Source organism: Amblyomma mixtum, chromosome 2 (assembly GCF_055824585.1).
Source record: "Amblyomma mixtum isolate Tamu chromosome 2, ASM5582458v1, whole genome shotgun sequence".
In the NCBI taxonomy this organism is placed as follows: domain Eukaryota; kingdom Metazoa; phylum Arthropoda; class Arachnida; order Ixodida; family Ixodidae; genus Amblyomma; species Amblyomma mixtum.
Genome location: NC_143013.1, coordinates 126,199,084 through 126,224,619, shown reverse-complemented (window position 1 = coordinate 126,224,619; position 25,536 = coordinate 126,199,084). Strand labels below are relative to the sequence as shown.

The 25,536-nt window shown below is 48.1% G+C and overlaps 2 protein-coding genes across 2 annotated transcripts in view; one reads left to right on the top strand and one right to left on the bottom strand.

Moving 5' to 3' along the window:
- LOC149360788 (uncharacterized) overlaps positions 1-25,536 on the bottom strand; it is an 88,023-nt gene that overhangs the window by 3,718 nt on the left and 58,769 nt on the right. The window lies entirely within an intron of this gene.
- Positions 1,774-23,654, top strand: LOC149360789 (neprilysin-21-like). Its single transcript, XM_089569394.1, has 7 exons — positions 1,774-3,441; positions 6,786-7,124; positions 10,165-10,455; positions 12,315-12,529; positions 15,050-15,242; positions 22,129-22,404; positions 23,394-23,654. Exons 1-7 carry the CDS (start codon positions 1,774-1,776, stop codon positions 23,652-23,654), a joined length of 3,243 nt encoding a protein of 1,080 aa, XP_089425520.1.

The window sequence follows — 25,536 nt, the reverse complement described above, 5'->3', positions numbered from 1 at the left end:
CAGCATAAGTCATTCAATCAGAGCGTCACCCGCCCTACCGCTTGATGAAGAATGAAGGGAATCAGCTCAGTGAGCGCATGTCTCGCTACCTGACTTGGAAAGAAAGACAGTGCTAACAACAATTTAACGAAGGGATGAAGGCAAGCAGAAAGAAAAAGAGAGGACTGCTGTGGTCCAGTTTGGAATCAATTTTGAAAACATTGTTGAACACGATGACATTTAGATCGTTCTTCTTTTCCACACTGGGAAAATTGAAAGGTATGCGCGCAAAACGACGACCGTGTAGAAGCTTGGCCGGGTTAGCGGTTGTCCATACTTGTACCATCTACAACAAGCCGAAGAAGCAAGGACAGATGTACACAACGCTGTACCAACGCCAGAGTGTACTTAAGTCTGTTCCTGCGGTCTTGTCTTGTTCCCACTTTAAAAGAATGAATGCGACAGCACAAGGCACTTTGTGGTGTCGGTATAAAAAAAAAAGATTGTCGAATGCTGCGAAGGAATCGTATTAATATAGGCTACCTCAATCATGGGGTGATGCCTTGTAGGCCAGAAAGGGGAGATGCCTTATCGATAGTCTCAAAGAGCACTTGTGCAACTGGTCAGATTTTTGCACCAGCCAATTTTGCGACGCATGGCGCCAGATGCAAGAAATGCAACCAGTTTTACTTAATTCAAGCGATAAGATAAATAGAAATTAATTTGCTGGCTAACTATAAGGGTTCGGAAAAAGACGTGTCATGCGTAAGTAACCAACCGATTGCACTTGCCAGGATAAAAAGAAAAATTCTGGACGGAGTAAGAGCGGAGAAGTTGGTTCCTTCGGGATCAAAATACTAAGATAACAGCCACAACAATCTCTTACGCTTAAGAGCCCACCGCATTTTCTTAATGGCTGACTTGTCAAATTGCGCAGCGAGGCAGTTAGTGTTGAAAGTCGTGGTCACGTGGTATCTCGTCTCCGGCATTGGTGATATGAGAGAGGCGCTTGTACCTTACCATGACTCAAGTTTCCAATGCTGTTAAACTAGTTGTGCGCCTTGGTGACGCGTTGTACTTTCCACGGCGCACTAAGAGGCTTAACTCTGAATGCCTTATCTAATGAGTAGCAATTTTTCACTGTCGTTTATTTCAACGAGGGCACCAAATATTTCGGAATTCATACGTCTTTTCGCCAAAGAAAACGAAGCCACGGGTTAACATGTTTGAGTTATGGCCCATGCATATCCACCCCGGTCTAATGCCGCAGCTGAACTTCTATTAGTTTCACATTCCGGGCATACCCTGGGGGCAGTAAAAGGGTATGAAACTTTTTTATTCTGACGGAAAGGAGTGCAACTGTTCACATAAGTTCAATCGTAACATCACCGCTACCACCGGTAGACACTGAGAGCGATTGAATCGAAAGTAATGATTGTTCAACACTGTCAAGAATAAACTTTGCAGAGTAGATAGCATGCTTTCAACATGAGCGGGGGAGTAAAAAATCTACTGTGCAGACATCATAATCATAAGCTCACTCGGCATAATGCCTGGCCATCCTGGAATCTATCGGCCATGACACCGATGGGGAAATGAAGAGGAGGAAGAAGAAGGAGACTGGCGGGTCTCTGCCTGAGAGAAAGCTTCCTCAGCTTGTCGCCCGCAGTGCCGCACTCTCCGATCATGCTGGAGCCACCGTGAGTGATCGCTAGCTGCTGTCCCTTGCCGCAACGAGGACACGCCTGCAACCGCTACGCGGGATACTCCCGCCGAGTGTCGAGCGTCGCTCCGATGCTCAGGTGGTCCAGGAATGACCAGCACCGCCGGCACGCCCCCGCGTCCCCGGAGGCTACTTCCAGCTCTCAGCCAAGCCATTCGAGCCGCACAGCCTCCAGTCTGCAAGAGAGCGGCGTACGCCGCCAGAGGCGCCGGCGGACAAAGAAGCTCTCGACCACCACGGAAGACGACGTGTCTCGCGATTCCTCCAACGTGGTGACGGACGTGCACAAACTTGACTACATCCGAAACATCATCGCGCGTGAGGGGACGCCTTTCTGGCCGTACGCCAGTGGTGCAGGCGGCTACCCGTTCGGGCTGGGAGCGCAGTTTGACCCCATAGGTGGGAATGCTGGCCAGAGTGCCGGTACCGGCGGATTCTCGGCGCGCACGTCTTCGGATGCGGACACGCTCCGCTATGCCGACGAAGACCTCAGCCGCAATACCACTGGCGACTGGGAGGACAGCGAGATGGCGCGCAAGACGAACAGCAATGCCGAAACCGTAGCGGAGAGTCTGCCGGACAGCGTTGCGCCAAGTATGACCGACAGCAACGCGGGCAGCGACTACGGAGACTTGGGAAAGCGACTGCCAGATGCAGGCCGCAAGTACTCGTACGCCGCAGTTTGTGTGTTCCTCGGGGGCACGTTCGCCGTGGCTGCCGCGTTCGGGCTCGCCGCTTTCTTCTATTCCAGCGGCGAGCTTGCGCAGAGGTCTTCTACCGAAGGAAGTGATCTGGGTGCATTTGAGGGTGAACCGAACAATCCGGTTGTGTTCCACGCAGCCGGCAATGTGCAAGCCAGGAGCAGGAAAAGTACGCCTGGCGAAGCACCCGCTCCCGTCGCCGCGCGACCCAGCGTGTTTGTCAACGGCGAAAACAGAGGATCTGGCTTGGAGGACAGTTTACCGCAGCCTGTGTTGAGTGATGAAGAGCAGAGTAAACCGTCGACCGAGAAGCCGCGCCGTCGCAAGAAGATTGCCGTGTGGGAGGGCAAGCGGATTTACCACGCTGGAGGCACAGAAGCTACGAGTACCACAAAGCCGGTGCCTAGCAGCACTAGGCACGGCATGAAAATGACCAACGCTGCACCTCTCAGCACCAAGCGAGACCAAGGACACTCGACCAGTGGAGGTGGAGACGATGATAGAGTGATGACTAGCAGGAGGAAACACACACAGAGAACGACTGCTCGCCGAATGACTGTTCCCGCCGTGAAGCGTCGGACTCGAGCACCTGTTACGCTGAGCGGCCATAACACACGTTTCTGCGAGACGAGGGTGTGTGAGCGCGAGTCTGTGTACCTCACAAGCTACCTCGACTGGGGAGTGTCGCCATGCGACGACTTTTACAGCTTTGTGTGTAACCGCTGGAAAAACCTCCACCCTGAGGTGGCAACATCAGTCGACTCTCTGTTGGTACAGAAAGTCGAAGAAGACATCTACAATGCCTTGACGTCGCAGACAAGGCCCAGCAATAAGGTCATCAAGGCACAGTCACTGATCGCCGGTTGCGTCCACAAGCCTTTCACAGAGGACCACCGCACAGCTCTCGTAGACTTTATGGGGGACCTGGGCCTGCGTGGATGGCCCTTTCAAAGGGACACCAAGACGCTCACAGACGTCTGGAAGAGTGCCAGTCTGCTGCTTCGAAATTTGGGGCTTGCAGTTCTGGTCTCGGTTAAGGTGAGACTGGAGCTCTTTCTGCTGTGTTCTTCCTTCTCCTCCAAGGATAGCGCAAGGATTGTCGCGTATTGAACGAGGTCTTAATGTGATGCGACGCAAATTGACGAAACTTGAAGTCAGAGCTGTTCAGTGCGGCATGCGATAATCCACAGTGTTTATCCCAAAAAGAGAAATCTGTTATTTAGAAACGACGCAAGCAGCGTATTTGGTGAAAATTTATATTTCAGTGCATGCATTCGCCGCTTTATCAACTGCTGCTTGCGACAGCATGATTTGTAGCCAGCCAACAATGTAGTTAGCAGTTGCAATATCAGCGGCGGGATTGGCCACATGAAAACATGCAAAATGATGGAACGGGTATAGAATGCTTACTCTGCTCAGCACCAGCTTTATTTTGTTTGTCATTTTGGGAAAGAGTGTCACTCTTTTCACACTGTCCTGTCACATGCCCAGCTTTCTTCAAGATCAGCAGCTAGCGTTACCTGCTGGCTGCAAGTCGCGAAGACCAAGTCACTCAGTTGGGATATTTAAGCTTGGTAATCTTGAGCGAGCTAGAAAGTCGAGAGAGAGTCTGCTCGAAGATAGTGATTATTATGACCTTACTTTCTTTATCGCTGCCAAATCTCGCCTATGAAATTCGTCGTGCTCTCACATCAGCTGTTTGCGACTGCCTTTGAAAATGAATGGGATGTACCAAACATTTTGAAATTGTTGTAGTAGATGGATGGATGGATACCACAAATGATCCGTTTGAAAGGGTGGTGGCAGATTCCACCATGCTAGGTATTTACTTTTCTTTACTGTTCTGCAACCAATCTGTTCTGCTCATCGGTATTATCTTGAAATTCGCTATTTTTATTTAACTACGAATTCTGTCGACATTACGTTTGACCACCTTTTAACCCAGACCTTACATCCTTTCGCCACTGCCCTGCTTCTGAGCCGCCAATCTTTCATTCGGTATTTTCTAACGTCTAGCGCAGATTAATTCACATTATTTTCGTTATCTCTAAATCGTAAGGCTCAGGAAGAGCGACTTTGGTGCTATCGACCTTTGGATCGATACTGTCACATTCAAATTTTCTGCGCATTTGAGTGACTTCGAATGTTAAGTGCAACGTCCGACGCAGTACGTGGTGGCAGTCGTGCAGGCTAGAAGCGGTGGTTCAGCTTTCCACCGAAAGGATGCATTTTGTACTAAGGTTCCGATTCAAAATCTGCGTAATAAGGCAAATGTAGGTCATACCACGCAAGTTTTTTCTTTTTCACGATATGCAGGCTGAAGCGACTTTATACACTGACTTCCTCTGCTTAATTCTTTTGTTTGCTGTCTTTCATATCAGAGTTAGAATATTTCTTTGCAAGCCCCATCTTTTGAGAACGACCACAATCGAACACAGCATCCTGAATTTAATTTCCAGCGCTACTTAGACTGCGGTGCAAATCTCCTGATTTTCCCGTTAAAGGTGATGGCAACGGCCTAAGGCCACGACGAAACTCCACAGCTTTCTGGACCGTCACAGACCTGCACACGAATCATGCCATTCCAGAGGTGTGACCCGTGCATTGCGCGCAAAAGCAAGCGAGAGATCGCTGAAACATGGTACATGCCAGGTTGTCGGTTGCGACGCTGTCCTCATGGCTGAAAAGCTTCCCTGCAGGAAGTGCATAACCATCCACGGCTCGTCTCCCGCCATAGAAGCTCCTTAAATTGCGCGGCAAGTAACTAATCGCGCACTGTTCGTTTGATATCGCGGCTAGCCAAAGAACCTGTGGCCGCATTTTGAGAAGTGAAGCGTAACGGAGTGGATTCCAAGAGCAGGGAGCGGCAGAATGTTAGATGGGCGGATGAGATTGAGAAGTTTGCAGGAATACCGCGGCCGCAAATGGCAAGGGACAGGGTTAATTGGAGAGACATGAGAGAGGCCTTTGCCCTGCAGTGGGCGTAGTCAGGCTGATGATGATGATGAGACGGCAAACAACATTATCATTGCTTGCTGGGTATCCACGCTTTCGTCACAAGTAGCAGCTCCTGATAATGGAAGAGAAAATGATCCAAGTGGGAAAAAATTGTAATAGAATACGGCGCTTGGACTATCTTCGTTGCCATTCAGACAAACATCCCAATAGTTATCCGAGAATTTGATGTTGCAATGCGATTATTGTCCTCCAGAACCACGCTCCCTCCCGGTCACATCCGGAGTCTCTCAAGGAAGCGCCCTTGGCCCGTTATTATTCCTTATCTATATAAACGATATTGTTAACGTTATTACAGAACGAGTTCAAATTGGACTGTTCACAGATGACTGCGTTTTGTTCGCAGAAATTAAAACTCCGGAAGACCAAGCAGTGCTTAACTCTAACTTCAACAGCATTAACGATTGGTGTTGCAGCCACGATATGAAACTAAATGCTGTAAAAAACAGTTTACATGAGAATAACTAATAAAATACACAGCCTATCTTATCAGTACTGCCTATCATCTCGGTGCCTATCAGAAGTAACGCTGTATAAGTACCTTGATGTAACAGTAACTAAGAACTTAAGTTGGAATGCTCACATTTCTAACATTTGTGCATCATCCTTCCGTAAACTGTGTTTTCTTAGATGTAAATTAAAACGAGCCCCTTGCGCAACCAAGCTCCTAGATTATACATCAATAATAAGACCAAAATTAGAATATGCCTGCACAGTGTGGGATCCTTTCACTAAAACTAATATCCATGCGTTAGAAATTATTCAGCGGAAAGCAGTTCGTTTTATTTTTTCCAAATTCCGCACTACCGACTCCCCTACAACTTTAATGAATGTTAATGGCATACAGACACGAAACTCGAAGAAAGCTTTTACGACTAAAATATCTTTTTTTGTTGAAAAATAACAAGTTATCAATGAGCCCGGACCCTTACATAAAACTACTAGCCACGCGATTAACGAGACATCATCACGCCCAGTCCTTAGCCCCTTATCGTGCCAGAACCAACTTGTTTAAATGTTCTTTTCCCCGAACAATAACCGAGTGGAACCACCTTCCTCTGACTGCACTGTTAAGCACTGACAACATTGCCAGTTTTTTATAACGACTTTTATATGCTATACTTCCAGTTCTGCCGAGACATTGTGTTCAATTTGCCTATTTTTTTTTTGTTGGAATCATGCATGGGTTGTCTTTGTTTTGTTTAACTTTTAGTTTGTGTGCTAGATGTTACTTTGCCTTGTACTTCATTGCATTGGCCCTCCTGCCTGGGCGTACTAAGGCTGGCAGTATTGAATAAATAAAAAGCATTCACTAGGATTAAAAGACTTGAATACGAAACATTAAGGAGTCTGGGCGTTACGAACAGGTGGAGCCTGACCCTGAGAATGAAGAGCGCTACGTGATCGCTCTGGGTGATCCGGACCTGCTCATTGGCCAGTACGGTAGCCAGGAGAGCGCCCTGCCGGACTGGTACGCCATGGCCGTCACCAGCTGCTTCAAGGTGTTCACCAGCGGAAAGTACGTGGACATCGCACGCCGCGTCCGCGAGTTCTCGGCTCGGCTGGCCGAGGCGTCCACAGACCGCGGCAGCGAGGCGTTTGCTGCCAGCCGCTTTAAGATGGTCCAGCTGAAGCATCACCCCAACCTCATCCAGCTGCTCACCTTCATCTTCAGCAACATCACGGTCGTCCACAGCCGCATGAAGGTGAGGTACCCGCGGAGTTCTGGCCCTTCCGATTAGCCTGGGACACGATGTGAAGTCTAAGCTTAATCAAAACTCTTTCGGCCGAATGGTGTTCTTGCCAGCCGCATGGTGGCGCCTGTTAGAGGAGCCGTGCAGTGGAGCCGCCCTGATGTCCACAGACTAATGTAAGAGAAAAGGTTTCCCTTGCCTTGCATAGACCTAGAGCTCCACCTATACTTTTAGTTAAAACCAAGCCATGTATCCTAAGGCCTTTGTTGCGCAGCGTGTGCGTGGTACTCCGATATGAGACAATTAAGGACTCTGTTTGCAGCCCTTATGGTTGCTGCAGAAAAAGTAGAGGCGAGAACGAAAGACGAGAGAACTTTGGTTACGCATAGATTTCTGTTATTAAATGGGAGCCCAAGGTAGCATAAAGATCCGTTTATGCAATGGTAATCATAGCCGTAGGAATAAAGAACCCGCACAGGACAGTTATCATGAAATATAAGCGGTTGTTTGCCTCGTAGCGGCGCACGTAGCTTTATAACTACGCATAGAGCGGATACTGAGTTCTTTATGCCTGTTAGAATGCTGCTGAAAAGAAATAAAATAAAACAAGTAATTCTGCAAAGCCGTTGTGCGAAGCGAAAACCACAGAATATATGGGCAACGTATGAATCCACTACGGTGAGCAAACGCGCGTGAGGTGTGTGGTATTGTTCACTTACGCAGTATAATTCCAAACAAATGTGAAATCCGTTATAGGCATCGCGCAATGCGATACGCAAACATGAGCGTTGGCAGAACAGACCTCTATATTTTGTTTATGCATAGAACAAGGCGTACTGTGCGGGGCTCCCGTTAAAATTCTGCCGCCGCGCGCTTGCCCAAATCTGCGTTTCAAAGGCGTGGACGTGTCTACTCCTCTGGCTCATCAAGTGAATATGGGGGTAGCCGTGTCCGCTCGGCGAACGCACCAAGGTGGTTTTCGGCGCTAGTGACACAGAACGAATGTGTTTCAAAGCTCCCCTCCCCCTTTCCTTCTCGCCCCCTCCTCCTCAGCATGAATTTCAGTGCGCGGGAAAACGAGAAGAGAGCAGAAGCGTACACAAGCAGAGATACGATCACCATCTCTGTACGTGTCAAATGGCGGTTTTCACGACTTAGACGGCACTCCAATTGATTGAATATGGCGGCGTTACGGAGGACAGCTCCCGAGGTATACATGTAGTACACTACATATAGTCAGCCTATGTAGAATCGCGCTTCTTTCAAAATTTTGCTTTTAACTGGTGGTTCCTTCTGTATAGCGGCAACCTTGCACAAGCCAAACAGTCTCCTTTCTTGGAGGTGTAACAGAAATTAAAGCGGCTGGGTGCGTGACAAGAAGTATGTTCTTGGTCCTGGTAGAATTCAAATGCAGTCCTGAAACGCCCTGTTCCTGTGCCGACACTGCATTGCTGGCATCACAAAACTCACGCAAATACGCTTAGCGGCTTTTCTATCTCATGGTCTTGAAAAGCCGTGTAATATCAATCCCAACGTATATTTTTACAACAAAACGCCGACAGCGACGAGTCAGAAATGCCGCCTAACCACCCCAGCAGTGGAGGAAACGACACTATTTCGCGCGTGCCGATCCTCCTTAGTCTAGTTACAGGCGCAGCGGCAGCTTGGCGTTGATTTCATGGAAATCGTCAATAATTACGCGGGTGGGCTGGAGAATGCGGAGGACAGTCAGCTTCTCCGGTGTGACTTTTCCTTCGTATCAAGGACACTAGGAGCTCTCTCTTCCGCCAGGAACGCCGATCCCATTGACGGCAAGGCTTTTGAAGACCGACTTTACGTGGCCTTGACAATCAATAGTAATGCTTAGACGCAGTAAATGGACGCACTGTTATGTGACCAGATGACGTGTTGAGTAAATATTAGTTCACCGATAAAGAAAGCCAGTGTTACCTGGGTACATCATGTGAAAGCTGCATCGGCATTCCTGTCAAGATCATAGCTGCACTCAAGTGCGCCGATTCGAGAGACGAGACCATTCTGCCTATGCGATGCATCGGACAGCGCTTCGTAAGGTGGAAGTGGCCCGACAGTTTTGCTTGCCGCTGCGCCTTGCGCTGTCTCTTTGCGTTGCCACTGCCTGGCCTCGTATCTCCGGGATTAAAAATTCAAAATGCATACGGAATTTTAATCATTTTTCTACCCCACCGCGGAGGCTCAGTGGTTAGAGCGCTCGGTTACCGAGCCGGAGTTCCCGGGTTCGAACCTGGCCGCGGCGGCCGCGTTAAGATTGGGGCGAAACGCAAAGGCGCCCGTGTGCTGTGCGCTGTCAGTTTACGTTAAAGGTACGCAGGTGGTCGAAATTATCTTGAAACCCTCCACTACCGCACATCGTTCTCTCTTTCACTCGCAGCTTGTTCTCTACCCTCGCGCCGCGGTCTGAGTGTCCACCAAGAAGTGAGACAATTAATGGACCATTTCCTTTCCTCAAAAACCAAAAACAAAATTTCAATTTAAGCATTTTTCGAATCCACCGCTTCGAGTGTGGCATAGCCACCTTTTCGGGCAATCAGGATTTTCCACTCAGAACAACTACGAGCGGTGTGGAATTTTCTGCAGAACGCGACCCTTAAAGCTATCACTTCGAAAACGCTACTTCTCCCATTGAAGCTCCATCGCCCGCAAGGCTTAGTGGCGCTGGTGAAGAGCTCTCCTGAATTCCTGGAACACGAGGACAGCGTTCGCAGTGGCATCATATGCCACGAACGGTGGCGGACACGTTCACCTGCCACCCAGGGGCAATGTTTCGCACGTGGGCTTGAACCGTATACAACCTGGGGCAGGGAATGGTAGTTCCAGTTTTTGCCACCTTCAGTCCTGTGCTTTAGAGATGGCCTGGCAGTGCTGGGCGCACTTATTAATGAGGGGGGGGGGGGGGGGTTCGGTGGGTAAGGCTATCCCGGTCAGTTCTTTGTCTCAGGGGAACGTGAAGGGTGTCCGGGAGTTTTCATGGACACACTTCAAGCGTTTGCCTTTTCCTTCCTCTCTCGTCCAGGTGCTGGTGAAGACGGAGCAGTACTTCCGCGACTTGCGCACCGTGCTGCACGTGAGCAAGGGCGTGGACGTGCTCAACTACCTGGGCTTCCGCGCTCTGCTGCACATCTCGCCGCTGCTGCCCGACCAGGCGCTCGAGATGGCCTCACTGCAGATGAGGCACATCACCGGGACGCGCCGCCTAAGCTGGCCCAGATGGCGCCGGTGCATCCGCATGTTCGAGAGGGTGGCGCCCGCCGTGTTCCTGCACGCGTACGCCGACGTGCGCCGGAACCTGCCCAACAAGGACAAGGTGACTCTTCCCAGCTTAATCTCCTGTACAGAGAGTAGTTAAGCCACAGGGTCATTTAGGGCTCCGCCCGAAGCAGTGGAAATAGTGGTTGGTAGGAATCGCGACTTGTTCAGAACGGTTTCTCTGTACTAGGAGAATGAAATTCTATGAGTTTTTCGCCTGTCGCTGCCAACTTCTGTTAATAAAATGACGTTCTCATGGTGTGAGAGTTAGTGACCAGTGTCCCGAGGTTGATGCACTTAATCCGCTTGTTTTGCTGCTTGCTTGTGCAGGTGAGCGATAGACCAATTAGATCGTAGGTAATGTACCGCGTGGCAAACCAATTTCTTTCTTTTTTCATCGGTTAAGTAAGTAAACGGTGAGAGAGCCTTGACGTATTTTGTGAGCATAGAGGGAACTTTTAACTTCGGTTATGAGGAGATACGAGAGCACGTGAGTTCTTTGCTTCGAAAACGGGGCTGAGTTTTTTGTGCGAGAATCTAGCAGACTCATTTCTTATTCTTCAAATTTGAACTACGCAATGTACCGGAAGGATACTAAGCGTATGACTAATGTTCAGAACGGAATCCACGTTTCATGTTGCCTGGCCGATCGTATTTCTTGGCTACCGAAGCAAAAGAGAAGACCATAGCAAAAACGATCGTCCTTTCTCGTTTTTAAATGTCATCATCTTATAGCTGATGCAATGCTTTTTTTAAGCATTTGTTATAAATATGTTGGTGTGCCCGATATGTTGGGACAAAGCGCGCAGACGGTTCACAAGACGAGAGAAAGAGACAAAGAGACGAAGCTACACACCGTCTGTACTCCGTTCACGCACTTCGTTTCATGAAATTGTGAACTGACTCGCCCACCAAAGAATTGTCCCGGTGTACCCGAGTTGACTTTGAATTACAATGTAAGCCGCGGCATAGGAAACGATATCGCGTTCATTGCTACCGAATGTGAGGTGCAATATTTCAAGAGATGCATGCGAGTTAGCAGAATCTCCCTCCTTGGATTAAAAGGCATTGCGCGCTTAACCGACCACCTGCATTAACGCGCAATTCAGCAATATTTTTTCTCTCCTCACCACCACGCAGACGCGAAATCGCTTAAAAGGTGCACAAAACGTCCTACGTCTGTCTTTTGAAGCATAATATTATGGCTGACAGTGCGTTTGATTCAAAATGTATTCTACACCTGCAGTGTTAGAAAATCATGAGGAGAGTTCCCAGAGCGGTTCGCTTATTGACATCATCTGCGGCTGATCAGCGCCCAATGCATCGTATGAAAAGCGCGTGTAGCATGACAAGAAGCCTTGTATAAAAAATTGACAGGAAGGGGGGGGGGGGGGGGAAAGGGGAGGACAGTTTGTTGTTGCCGGTACAGAGCGCTCTCATAGGCTGATGGTGCTTTGTTTACCGCTCGCCTCGATTTAAATAGCCGTGATTTTTCTAGTGGGATGACGACAAGGTGCAATATAATGCCATCTGCTGCAGCATGCTTAAATGATCTCGAAAGCTAAACAAACCCTAAGTGTTTAAGATCTAGATGAACTGCTCTGAACTCGCGTGAAATATTGTTACGCGACGGCATACCGATGAAGACAGGACTACATGACAGATGGCAATGACAGAGGGCCTAGCGGGAGCGCTCCGTGCCGCAACACGGCCCACTTGGTCGTCTCCTATAGTCCGTGGCAATATAACCGAAGTCTACCTCATCCAAACAAAATAAGGCAATATATGCTGAAGGCTGCTACTCATGGATTAGTAGGTTTAATTTTTATTTTATTCGTTTCGTTTTGCTCGCTGAAAAAAACACAGAGACAGAATGAAAAGTCACATTGTGCACTTTGTGCGCGTTGTGTTGCGCAGATGTGGAGCCTGCTGAACGACATCCAGGCGAGCTTCGTGCTGGCCATAAACAGTGCGCCCTGGATGAGCATCGACGACAAGCTCATGCTGCGTGACCGCCTCTCGCGCATCAAGATCGAGGTGTTCCACAAGTTCGTCGCAAAGCGCAGCCACAAGCACTCGCCGGCAGAGTTCGTCCCCGACGTTAAGCCCGGCAACGTAATCAGCGTCTACAGGTACACCAGAATATAGAATGCGTTGTTCATTCGTGATCAGTTTTTAAGTGTCGCGGATGTTGTTTGCCGCATAGCTAATGCTGTGCCTTGGGAAGCTGTAGCGGGCTGTTCGGAATAACTGAGTTAAATTTACAACTACGTTACGAGGTCTGTGGCCGCCCTGCTGAAACAAGCTTCATGATGCAATACCCCAATGCACGCTTTATCATACAAATGTCATACAAATTGTATATTACTGAATGGCAAGTTAATGACAAATATATGATTTTGTCAGACTGCAGAACATTTATATGAGGAATTATCATAATTGCATCACATCTGTAAGAAATTCTTTATGAGGTTGTTGCATCAAACAGCGTTTTTCAGAATAGGTTGGACAACGAACCAGGGATTGGACGATCTCCGGCCTTTATTGGCCGCTTTGTACAAAGAACTAAGCAAGGCGAGTTCTAGAAGGTGCACCGGATTATTCGCTACTGAAGCCTGTCAGAGTGGTGCTCCCTGAGTAAATCGTTATTGCGCAACAATTTTTCACAGAAATTCTCAACATGAAGCAAGTGTAGGGCACCCCGTGTAAAACTGTTTTGCAGCCTTCTCCGAGTGTTCCTGCTTCAGAGGCTGGCCGCCAGGCTGCCTACTCAGTGCGTCGTTCAACTTGTCACGTGCCTAGATACCTACGGAACTATACAGATGCATTAAGAAACAAATCATATTCGCCGTATTAGATGATACGCCTCAGTATTTGTAAATACATTCGGACTCTGCTTCGCAGTGTCTGAAAATGCGTTTGGCCACCTGTAAGTCCCTGCATTACGCCATTCAAAATATTTTGTCGAGACTTGAATACAACGACACTGTGTTTCGATTCAGCTAGCGGGTACAAGGTTTTAATTTACAAAGGAGATTTTGACGTTAATGCTAGCGAAAAAAAAGGAATGGGCAACCCATCGTTACTCAGCCAACAAAATAATCGTTATCCCATCATATTATGCTATACGCCTTCCGAATACTAACAGCTTTTTTGTAGACACTGAGTACTGACTTCAGCATTAGGGAAGTGGGAAAATTTTTGGAATATGGGTACACGTGTCAAATTGGACATAGAACCTTCCGCGCTCACAGGAAGGGCTCAACTAGCAAAACAAAAAATCTGGAGCCGTTTCGAGCTGAACTGAACGAGGTACCATTCATATTAGGCCGGGCTCGAAGTAGAGGTGGTACCTGGGTGTAACTAGTAAGCGCACAATGAATATAAACGCCATCAGTGCCGCCCCCCCCCCCCCTTTACAGTGGTGTTTGCTGCTTTTTCTCCTAGTCAACAAGGAATGCTCTCTGAAGGATCCCGCCTGTTGCTCAGAATACGGAAGATTCGATACATGGGCGTCCGGAAGGGGAGAGGGAAAGAGTGGCGGCTCCTTTCCCTCATTTTAGAATTACGGAACGTATATACATTTTTTTGTATTTACTAGAAGAAAGCTACACAGCTTGATAAACACGCACAGATCCCGCATATCCGTAAGAACCGCCGTCAGGATTTGCAGCCTACTTTACACGTTACACACTATGACTAATTTTGCCTGCCATGTCACGGCAGTGAAGGAAAAACTGGCTGTGCTGGCTGTTGAACATAGTGAACGATTCTGAGAGAAAGTTTTGACGTTTTCTTTTGCAGAATTCGGAGAGATTATCGAATTTTATCGCGAGAAGTTAAGATTTGGTATGAATTTTCGGCTACATTAGCAGAAAACTTTATCGCTACGCTCTGTAGGGACTGTGCTTGTAGACCCTCCTTGAAACGCCCCCCCCCCCTCCCCTTCCCTCTAACTTGGCGACGTTTCGACCACTCTATCCCCTAAGCCTTCAAACCAGACCTATAAATCCGTCCCTCAAAAAGCATGCACTGGATTGAAAAGCAAAGTGAGGCCTGTAGTATCCTTATCATGATAGTAATGTCAACGGGAATATGATAGCACTCAATTGTTATTTTGGTTCGAGTTAAATGAAACTGAAACCAAATTTTGTGCATAGATAGCTACCGTAATAGGACACTTAAACAAACACGCTTTTTTTAATTAATAACAAGCGTTCAGTGCGCAACACTGTATACGTTGCTTCGTTTTCGGTGTATGGCAATGAGTGTCAAGCGCTTCAGACAAATGTAAACACCCAGGAAGCAACACTATCATCAACACGGCGGTGGTGCTCCTGTACAACATGGAACAGTAGGCAACACGTACCCCTCTCTGCAAAGCGCTCTGCGGGCGTCCTTGTTTCGATAAACAGCTGTAGCAGCGTTTAATATTCCTTGTATTGTTCTTTCTTGCAGTCCTTCAATTACAGCCAGCACGCAAGTCGAAGCAAAAAATAGCTCAACGTTGCCTCTTTAGAAAACACAAGAGGTCTCTCTCTGTGCACCGCTATAAGAGGAGAAAAAGGGAATGTTCTCATTCACTGTATTGCGAGAGCTAGGGGGCTTTGAGGTCACACTGAACACATCGCCCCACTCTTGTCCTACCGCAGAACACTTGCCAGACAGCTCATGGAGCGGCGCCTTGGCCGTATCAAGGCACGCCGTGATCCGACTGTGGTCAGGTGGAAGGGATCAGTCTTCGACACTTGGCCCGCGTTCGACCGAGACACGGACAGCATCTTCGTTCCCATGGCGATGTTCGACCCTGCCTACATGAGTGACCCAGAGTCGATGCTCCTTCAGGTGAGCGATCTTTCACTTATTTGACGAAATGCGAATGATGACTAGCACGCTAGTTTTCGTGTGAGGAATTTGAGGTTCGTGTAGCTTTGCTTTCGTTGTTGACTATTTGGTTGCCGATGATGGCACATGACGCAAAGGGTCTTGAAGACATGAATGAACTTGTGTTGTGTTTTGCAGCAGAAGAAGAGCTGTGCAAAGCACATAATATTTAACTTCTGGTTAGCAGAGCAGATGCTGCCATTAAAAACGCGCCCAAATTTCAGCGGCTGTGCGACAAATTTAAATGGGGAGCGAACACATTCTTTCATAGTAATCATTTTGGACCACAGAAACGCAAAGAACGTTATCAACCTGAAGTGGTGGCCCATTTTTTTTGAGCAATTGAACAACAATTTTTTTGATAAACATTTCAGGAACGATCAGTTAAATTGATGCCTCTAATATGTGACAGCATTCTTCTCTCACTCGCCAATTAATTGATTTAAGTTCTGAATCTATGTCAATTGTGTCAGATACAGTTGTTTTTTAACTCCAGCTATGGTAGCTACTCAAAACGTGTCACACCGATTAATCGCGGTGAGTCCTCATAGCACTCTCAGCCGAATGGTGCAGTGGTTTTTCGCTTCGCCACTGCGCCCGCAGGTGGCCGTTTCAAACACAGCCATCGATGGGGCTTGTGAGACAGAGGTTGCTCCTGCCGAGCAATGAGGAGACGGTGTAGCTTCTGCAAGCCTCATTTTTGCGCAGGCAGTTCTTTGGGAGGCTGCCTTGCACGTAGGCCTCTTGTGGTCCGAGTCATTATCCTGCTAGTAATTTTCATTTTTGTTAAATTGTTCTTCGCCCGGTGTCTCCCTTGTGTCCCCTAAAAATAGGGAGGGGTGGAGGTACGGGAGGTTAGGGAGAGGGCATTGTTGGCAGGTGGACGAAGGGAAATCCTCCTAAATTTCATCTGCCACGGTTGGAAGGTGGTGGGCTCACACAGGCACCGACGCCAGGCAGAGTTCCCCCCCACGGCCCTCCTCATGCTCTTGCGATAAAAGGGACCCATATATGTGCGTGCACTCCGTGTGCACAATTATGTAATCGTATACCATGTGATTTAAAGGATGCATGCTTACTTCGTTCACAAGTTGGAGAAGAATCTCGACAACCGGAAATAGTAGATCATTGAATAGGAGTGTACGTTTCAAAAAATGTTTCTTCTTGGGCCTTTAACGTCGCAGCGCCGCTCAGGGCATGAGGGATTTCAAAAGATACTTGAAGTGAAGCGAAAGATTAACGAAGCAAAAGAAAATTATGGGGGCTGGAGTGTTTTAAAGGGCCACTCACCAGGGTCCGGACATTTTTGAAAAACAAGCCCACTGCATAGATGAGGCATCGAAGATAACCTCTGCAAAATACTACAGCCATGCGCGCCCCGAAAAGCTACGAAAATTCAAATCAAAGCCCGCTCGTCTTTCCTTCAACAAAAACGGCCCCGCCCCACTACTCTGAACCCCGCTGACGTCATGGGGTGTTACTTTCGCTAAAGGCACATTGGTGCATCGTTCTATTGACGGGAGAAGGTTGGGCGTCGCGTCGTCTGCACAACGCTTTCAGCAGCGCCTTCTGTTCTGGCTCATGCCTACGAACCCGCATGAAGAAACAAAAAAAAAAAACTGCGGAGGGAGCATGCGGCGACAGCCTTGAACCCTAGCCATAAAAAGTAAAAAATAGTAAAACTGAGGGAGTTGGTTCGCCGCCCCCCCCCCCTGCCGTGATCACGTCACGAGACGCTCTGCGTGCGCGCTCCCTTCTCAGTTTTTTTTCTTCTATGCAAGCCCCCCCCCCCCCCCCCCCAAAACAAGGTTTCAATTACTAGTGCAGCAGAGCCTTTCCCTCGCTCGCCCACTGCACCGCTCCGCACACACACCGCTTATCCTTCATGCATCTTTTCGTACGCCTTGACTCCAATGAACGACATGGGCTTCGGAGAAAAGAAAAGACACAAACACAGAGAACACAAACACACATGAAGAAAAGCAAACAGGCGGTTGCCGGGTCCGCAATTCGCCGTGTGTTTCGAACACAACCGACTTCCGCCCCTCCGCTCGTGAAGCGGTGGGGAGGCCTAAAAAAAAATGAAAAGTTGGCTCGCTAACTGGGAATGACAAACAGATGTATGAAAGGATGCGCTCGCTAACAAGTCTAGCGAGGGACGAATACAGGCCGGTAACAGTTGTCGAGCAGTTTTGTTGCACCCCCAACCAGGAAAGGCCGGGAATGGAGTGGCGAAGGTGAAAAAAAAGCTTCAAACAGAAAAAAAACAGCAACTGGGGAGAGGAAGGACAAATAAAAAAAAACGCGGCGAAACACCGCGAGGAGACCCCAAGAGCAAAACAGAGAGGGTGTTAGAAAACCCGCAGCGCCCCCCCCCCCCCCCCCCCTCGAACAGACCCAGCAGCAAAAACCAAGAAAAGAATTCTATTGAAGGCGGGGCCATGACGTAGATACGTGACGCACTCCACAGACACTACGCCTCCGGCTTACATGGGAGAAGGAAGGGGTGATTTTGCCTTGCCGAGCCTACTCGACGAGGAGCGGGAGAGAAAAATTTCGAGGAGTGAATGGAAGGATAGGAGGCTCGCTCAAAGAGAGGTAGAGAGTGTTTGCTACCAGGGGGTGGCCACAGGCCCTTTAAGGCACTCATAGTTAAATAAAGGAACGTGTACGTGCATTCGCACGGGAAGAGAAGCTGAAGGCTTGCAGCAGACTGTAGCTTGACAAAGGAGTGTGCGAGCTGGTGTTACGCGCTGTTGCTATCCGATCTTACTAAGGCGAAGGCTAGTAGTCCGCGAAAGAGGTATGTGCGAAGTCAGCAGGACACACATATGCTTCCTCACACTGAACGAGCGAGTGATGGTGCCTTTAGCGATATATTGCATCATCATCCTAATCCTCGTCATCATCAGCCTGAGTACGCCCACTGCAGGGCAAAGACCTCTCCCATTTCTCTCCAATTAACCCTGTGTTTCGCCAGTTGCGGCCACCATATTCCCACAAATTTCTTAATCTCATCCGCCCTCCTAACTTTCTGCCGCCCCCTGCTACGTTTGCCTTCTCTTGGTATCCACTCCGTTACCCTTAAGGACCAGCGGTTATCTTGCATCCGCACTGCATGCCCTGCCCAAGCCCACTTCTTCTTGATTTCAACTAGGATGTCATTAGCCCGCGTTTGTTCTCTCACCCACTCCGCCCGGTTCCGATCTCGTAACGTTGCACCTATCATTTTTCTTCCCATAGCTCGCTGCATTGTCCTTAACTTAAAGGGACTATGCAAAGAATTAAAACCCAGTTGTAAATGGTTTCAATGCTTAGAAATGATGCTAAGAAGCATTCACACCAAGTATGAGTCTTCGGAACAGAACCGGCAATTTATTATGAATTTTTAAAAAGCGCGTTTTTTAAAATCCGCGGGCCGATTGGTGTCTTCGTAGACACCGACTTTGAAACTAAAATAGGGAAAATAGACGTCACTAGTCCCGTGACGTTGGCAGGCCACTACACGTTGTCATTCGCTGGAGCCACGGCAGCCACGACGTCACGGGTACGCTTCCGGTGGCCGTGAAAATCGTCTGCTCGAGCCGCCGCGCTACACCCTCGGTACCCTCGGGCAAGCGCGAGCCAGGAAACGCATATGTTTTTTATTTACCTCGGCCGCCTCTTTCTGTCGGGAGTTTGGGAACCACTCGCAGTGCCTTTATCGCAGTGACAAGCAAAGATATCCGACATGCGACGCGATCCAGAAGGCGAAGAGAGACCGGAGAGACGCTGCCGGCGCTGCTGCTTGGGTGCTGGGTGCGACAACCGGAAGTCGCAAACCAAACGTCAGGGAATGACGTATTCGTGGGCGGGGCCCAGTCCCAGAGCTGTTTTATTTATTTTTTTTTCTTGCTGCTCCGCACTTACGAGTTGAGGGGGGAGAGGTGGAGCGTGATTTTTAATCGTCTATAACTTCGTTATTATTGATGTTAGCTCTAAAATTCTTGTTCTGGGGTGACGAGTGATGGAATGCCTATCTCTCGTCTGCTTAACGTAATCGCAATTAATTTACTGCATAGTCCCTTTAAGCTGAACCCTCTTTGTTAGCCTCGACGTTTCTGCCCCATAGGTGAGTACCGGTAAGATACTGTCCAAAGCATCAGGCTGGAATAGGAGGTTTCCGATGTTCACATACGCTAGCTGTGGCCGCGGTTGTAGGCCAACAGGAGCTTTGGTCGGCACCAGGAAAATAAGAGCACTCAGCCAATCGAGTCTCAGTAATGATAACAATTGCGTCGCATGGCCTCCTACTTAAAAACGATTTTGAAAGGCGAGAAAGGTTATCTTCAGTGACAAATGTGTAGTCGCTTAGGATCAATTGCTCCTCGAAGTGGCACTTATATATAACGAGAAGAAAGGTACCTTCTTGACAGCCAAATGGAGACCAATCCCGTATTTCGTGAAAAATTCAAGATACCAAGGTAGAAACGTCATGAAAATCTGTGTCTCTTCTTCACCGATTTCAAGCCGGCTTTAAACACCATTCTGGGTTATTTTTTTTCCATAAAGGATTTGGCCCCATGCGAATTTCGCTGCGTGAGAGTTCGCGGAGATAGATAAAAATAAAGTAGGTCTTGTCACGTACCTTTACCTCTTTATTCCGAAATAGTTATTATCTGCTTTAGGTATCGTGTCTAGTGACAGTTAACACAATATCGCACATTGTTAAAGAAAACTGACGTTAGCGGATGATCAGATCCAATCGCGGTGAGTAGCAGACGACCCGCACTCGAGGTCCGAGGGATAAGCAACAATGGTTTTCTTAAATTTGTTCGTTATATGGACGCATGACCCGCACATGTCAAAAAAGGTGAAGCAGAGGTATAGAGCAGGAGCTCAGGAGAACAGGAGGGATCGCTCGCTGGTCTATATTTCTAAGTGGGTACCCAGAGTGAGAGAAACTTGAACCGCTTCCTATTTGCACTCGTGTTCATGCAGTGAAATCTCGAAAGTTGTTTTTGAAGTCATCATCATCATCATCATGAGCTTGACAACTCCCATTGCAGGGCAAAGGCCTCTCTCATGTCTCTCCAATTAAGCCTTTCCTTTCACAGCTGCGGCCACTGCATCCCCGCAGATTTATAAATCTCATTCGCGCACCTAACTTTCTGCCGCCCTCTGGTACGCTTGCCTTCTCTTGGAACCTAGTCTGTTGCCCTTAAGGACCAGAGATTATCTCGCCTTCGCATCACATGCCCTGACCAAGCGCACTTCTTCCTCTTTATTTCGACTAGGTTATCATTAACCCGCTTTTTTCCCTCACCAACTCTGCCTGCTTTCGGTCTCTTAACGTTATATCTATCATTTTTCTTTCCATAGCTCGCCGCGTTGTCCTTAACTTAAGCTGAAGCCTTTTCGCTAGCCTTCATGCTTCTGCGCCATTGGTGAGTACCTGTAAAATACAGCTCTTGTATACTTTTCTCTTGAGGAATATTGGTACACTGCCATTCATGACCGGAGAGAACCTGCAATACGCACTCCATCCCATTCTTATTTTTCTAGTGTATTTGCTTCTCACGATCTCGATCAACGACCACGATCTGCCCTAAGTAGATGAACAACCTTACCACTTCAAGCACCTGGCCACCAATTGTGAACTGCTGTTCTCTTGCGAGACTGTTGAACGTTACATCGGTTTTCTGCATGCTAATTTATAGATCAACAGTACTGCTCTGCCTGTCTAACTCACTGATCATGTTCTGTAGTTCATCTCCTCAGTGACTTAGCAGGGCAATGTCATCAGCGAATCGCAGATTACTTAGGTATTTCCCATTCACTCTTATCAGCAACTATTCGCATTCCAGGCCCCGGAACACCTCTTGCAAACAGGCGGTGAATAGCACTGGCGAGATCGTGTCCGCCTGCCTGACACCCTTCGTTATTGGAATTTTAATGATGACTTTATGGAGGACTGTGGCGCTGTACAGTGGTTGTAAATATCTCCCAGTATTTTTGCATAAGACACTTCTACAGCCTGATTCGAAATGCCTGCACGACTGCTGAGGTTTCCACCAAGTCAAACGCCTTCTCGTAATCAATGAAGGCTATATATAAGGGTTGCTCATGCTCTGAGAATTTCTATATCACCTGATTGATAGCGTGAATATGGTCTATTGTCGAGTACCCTTTACGAGAGCCTGCCTGCTGATTTGGTTGATTGAAGTCTAAGGTTGCCTATACTCTATTTGCGATTACCTTAGCAAATACCTTGTATGCAACGGACAGTAAGCTGATCAGTCCGTAATTTTTCAAGTCCTTTAGGACTGCTTTCTTATGAATTAAGGTAATGTTAGCGTTCTTCGAAGCTTGTGTTGTGCTCATGGTTAAGGGATTTCGTGTACAGGGTGGCTAAAATCTCTCCTCCATCCTTCATCAGATCTGCTGTTAACTTCATTCTCACCAGCTGCTTTCTCCCTCTGCGTTGCTCGTAAGGCTTTCTTTACTCCCTCTTTCGTCACTGGGGTGATGTTCCATTTCTGTGCGCTACTGTCTCTCTCATTAATGTTGTGATTACATTGGCTACTGCATAAATTTGTGCAAAAGTGTTCTGTTACCTTAACTATCTCGTCCATATTGCTAATGGCAGTGCCCTCTTTGTCTCTTAACGCATATACCTGGTTTTTGTCTATGCCTAGTCTCCTCTTTACTGCTTCTGGGCTACCACCTTTTATTAGAGCGTACTCCAATCTCTCCATATTAAACTTCCTTTTGTTGGCTTATGTAGAGCATAGTGAGGCCATGCGTCTCCTTATCTGCAACACCCCGAACGCCCTGCTCAGTGGTCACCGCAGTGTTTCTCGTGCAGGTTCCTCGCGTCGCGACCAAGGTGATCAGCGCCCTGTTCGCCGGAATCCACCAGGGCAACTTCCCGCGCGGCAAGCTCCACTGGTCGGTGGACACCGAACTTGGCTACCACGACGTGCAGAAGTGCCTGGAGCACCACTACGTGGGCTCGGATGTCGACGCTTCCCCGCCCCCGGGAGGGGTCAGGTTGCGCACCGAGAAGACGACGCAGTTAGACGTGCTGGACAGCTTGGCTCTGCTGCCGGCCTTCAAGCTGTTCTTGAAGCACGTCAACCAGGTAGGGATGCAATGAAGAAAGGGAAGTTTCTCGACACTTTCAGGGAAAATTTTAGAGCTTGGTGTCTTTGTTTGAAAGGAAAAAAAAAGTAAGAAAAAACCAACAAAGTACGGGAAGCGCTATTGACGTTATTTTGCTGCCAGGTCCCACTTTGAACTACTGTTATGTGCTATAATGAGCCGCAAATATTTTACACCTCGTTGTTCTCCTAATAACTTGCGTGAATAATAAGATTATACGAAATATGATGTCAAGTTTTTAATTAGTGACAGCATTTTTAAAAACACAGCTGTAACGCTTTTTTTTTCTAGAACACCTGGCATTTTCTGCTTGTATTGTCAAGACGGTTAAACTTGCGGTCTCTGACTCGCCATTTCTATTTTACCGACGGTTGTTCATTACTTTCTGCGTACAAGAAATTCCTTGCTCTCCCAAGTAGCACAATAAAGGAATAAATAATCAAACATCATACACCTGCTATCGGCGACAGCACGCGATAATACAACGCTAAATCATTGGTGTTTTTATGATTTTCTTCACGTTCTTTGGGCCAAAAGGGAGATTAACAAGAACACGTCGTCAAGCAAGGCCATCTCTAGTTAACCATCCAGCAGAACAACGGAAGCTTTTCACCTTTTCTATGCAAAGTAACACTGACGTGATGCCACTTCACATGCCATGCACCCCGGAACATGCGTCCATGTGGACCCTGTTCGCAGCAGTCACAACGTAATCACAGAGCCATATGCCATAGCGCTTTTGGTCGCGAAGGTAGTGATATATACATTAATCAGTGCAAAATCAATTCAGAGAACTACGTCATGGCTGCCGCAGTGGCATAGTCCACCGACCACGGACTTTGCAACAGTTGATGCCACCGAAAATGCCGTGGGTTTAACACGAGTATCCGGTATCACTGGCAGTGTCCGACAGCCTTGCGATTCGCCCAAACTAAACTAACCGTTATCTGGCCCATACTGCGCGCTCAGGTGAATATCGAGGACTACGGACTGCTGACCGGACTGAACATCACGGTCAAGCAGCTCTTCTACATCCTGTACACTAAGGGGCTGTGCGAGACGACGGACGAGTCCAGGCACCGCGAGCTGGCCGAGGAATCACTGCGGCGCCCGCCCCCGGAGAGAGCCAACGGACCCTTGCGCAACTCCTTCCGCTTCCCCACCTTCTGGGAGTGCGCCAGCGATTCACCCATGAACCCAAACCAGAAGTGTACCATATGGACGTCGTAGCCAACCGCGGCTTCCTGCATTAAATGTTCACTGTCGTTCTTTCTGCCGCCACTGATCTGGTTCGGCAGCATTGAGTTTCATCCCGCTTACTCTATCCTGTTGGAGGTTTTGTGGGGGTTGTTTTGGTGCACATTACACGCGAAGAAAGGAAGTCCTGAAAACCCGGCGTCATAATGTCTTGTGCCAATACCGAAACAAGATTACACCACATGTATGAATTTGAGAAACGATATGCTTGCAGATGCCTGCTGCTAAGTGTCGAGAAAAAGCCTCTGCATAGCGTCTGTCTAGAGAAGATAGTCTGTATATGCATGCTCGAAGCAGTACTGCCTCAAATGAAGCACGCAAGGCCATTGTGAGATCCAACACACTAAACATAAACTGCGAATTGAAGTAAAAGTATTGTATTTATTCCCTCCATGATGCCGACCAGTGAAGGCGCTGCTGCAAGTATTAAGCCATTTTTGCACTTGTGCACAAGTGGTGCTTGCACGTGCGCAAAGTACACCGAGGTCGATATCAAAATGCAAATAGCTTCAGCAGGCTTTTCGGCATCTGCGATGCTTGCCCCAGCACTAAGCACACCTGCGCGAGTGCCAGAAATTTTAACAACGTCCAGCAGTTCACTGATTTTCGCGGTCATAGTGCGGAATGTTGGTCGCAAGAAATATTTAAAATTCCGGCTAGTTCACATCGGACATGCAGAAAGTACGCGAGAGTGGCAACTCGCCCTTTGGAGGGAAGGAGTGAGGACATAGGCTCAAGGTTGCTACTGTGTACGTGCATCTTACCACACTGCACTACGATATGCACCCTCAATTGCAAAACACCCATGCGCACCCTCAAAGCCCTCAGCATGCCAGCTCCTGACTACAAAATTATCGCGAGAAAATTGCCCGGCTCTAACCGTAGTCATCATCAAACAAAATGTTATCTAGCACTGACGGCGTGCGAGATATTGCACTTCAATGCATAGTTGGGGAGGAGGGATAACCGCAAACTTGACAGGACTGAAGATCGAGAAGAGGACAGGACAAGTTTGCGGTTATCCCTCCTCCCCAACATGTCTGACCAACTGGCCCAAAGCTTCCCCTTGTTCAATGCATAGGTTTGCGCCATGACTAGTTTGAGCCGCCAGATTTGAGAGGCGTCTCATTGCTAGACGTTTTACAAACCGGAGTCCAGGAGCGCGGCTTAGCAGTCAGTTGTATAATTTCCGTGTGGAATACAGCCATAAATGGGGTTCATTTCAGTGTTCGTTTCAAGGCCGCTATGTTCGTGCAGAAATCAAGCGTAGCAGGAACTAATGTAATGGATATCACAAGCCCTTAAAGGTGAGTAAATAGAGAAAAATATGTCGTTTTGCAGTAAAGCGTAAAAAAAGTGCTAATTTTTTAACATAGTTAACCCGAGTATACATGCGAAAGCATTCGTTTAACCTGATTGGCTCATGGTTTTGCATTTCTGAATCGTCGGCATGACTGGCGATAGTAGTATTATTTGAGGACGATGATGTGCAATGCACAGCGCGAAAGTGTGTTTATTAGTTTGACAGTAGTATTAGTTGATGAAGAAGACGGTGTGCAATGCGCGAAGCGAATGTGTGTTGCAGCTTAACACCAGGCGTGATTGGCTGCGGCGATAGTATAGTACTCTAGTGCAGTGGCCAGCGAAGCTGATCTGTTGGCGCCGCGGGTTAGATAAGATAAGATAAGACATGAAGTTTATTTAGACAGGTACAAGTGTCTGGGAGAATGGCGAAAAGGCAGTGAGATGCCTGACAAAGCGCCGTCCCCCCATACCCCCCCTACCAGAAGTTGACACTTGTTCAGACAATGCAGTACGAGCACCGGCACAGCACACAGAGAAAGCTTCGAAGACA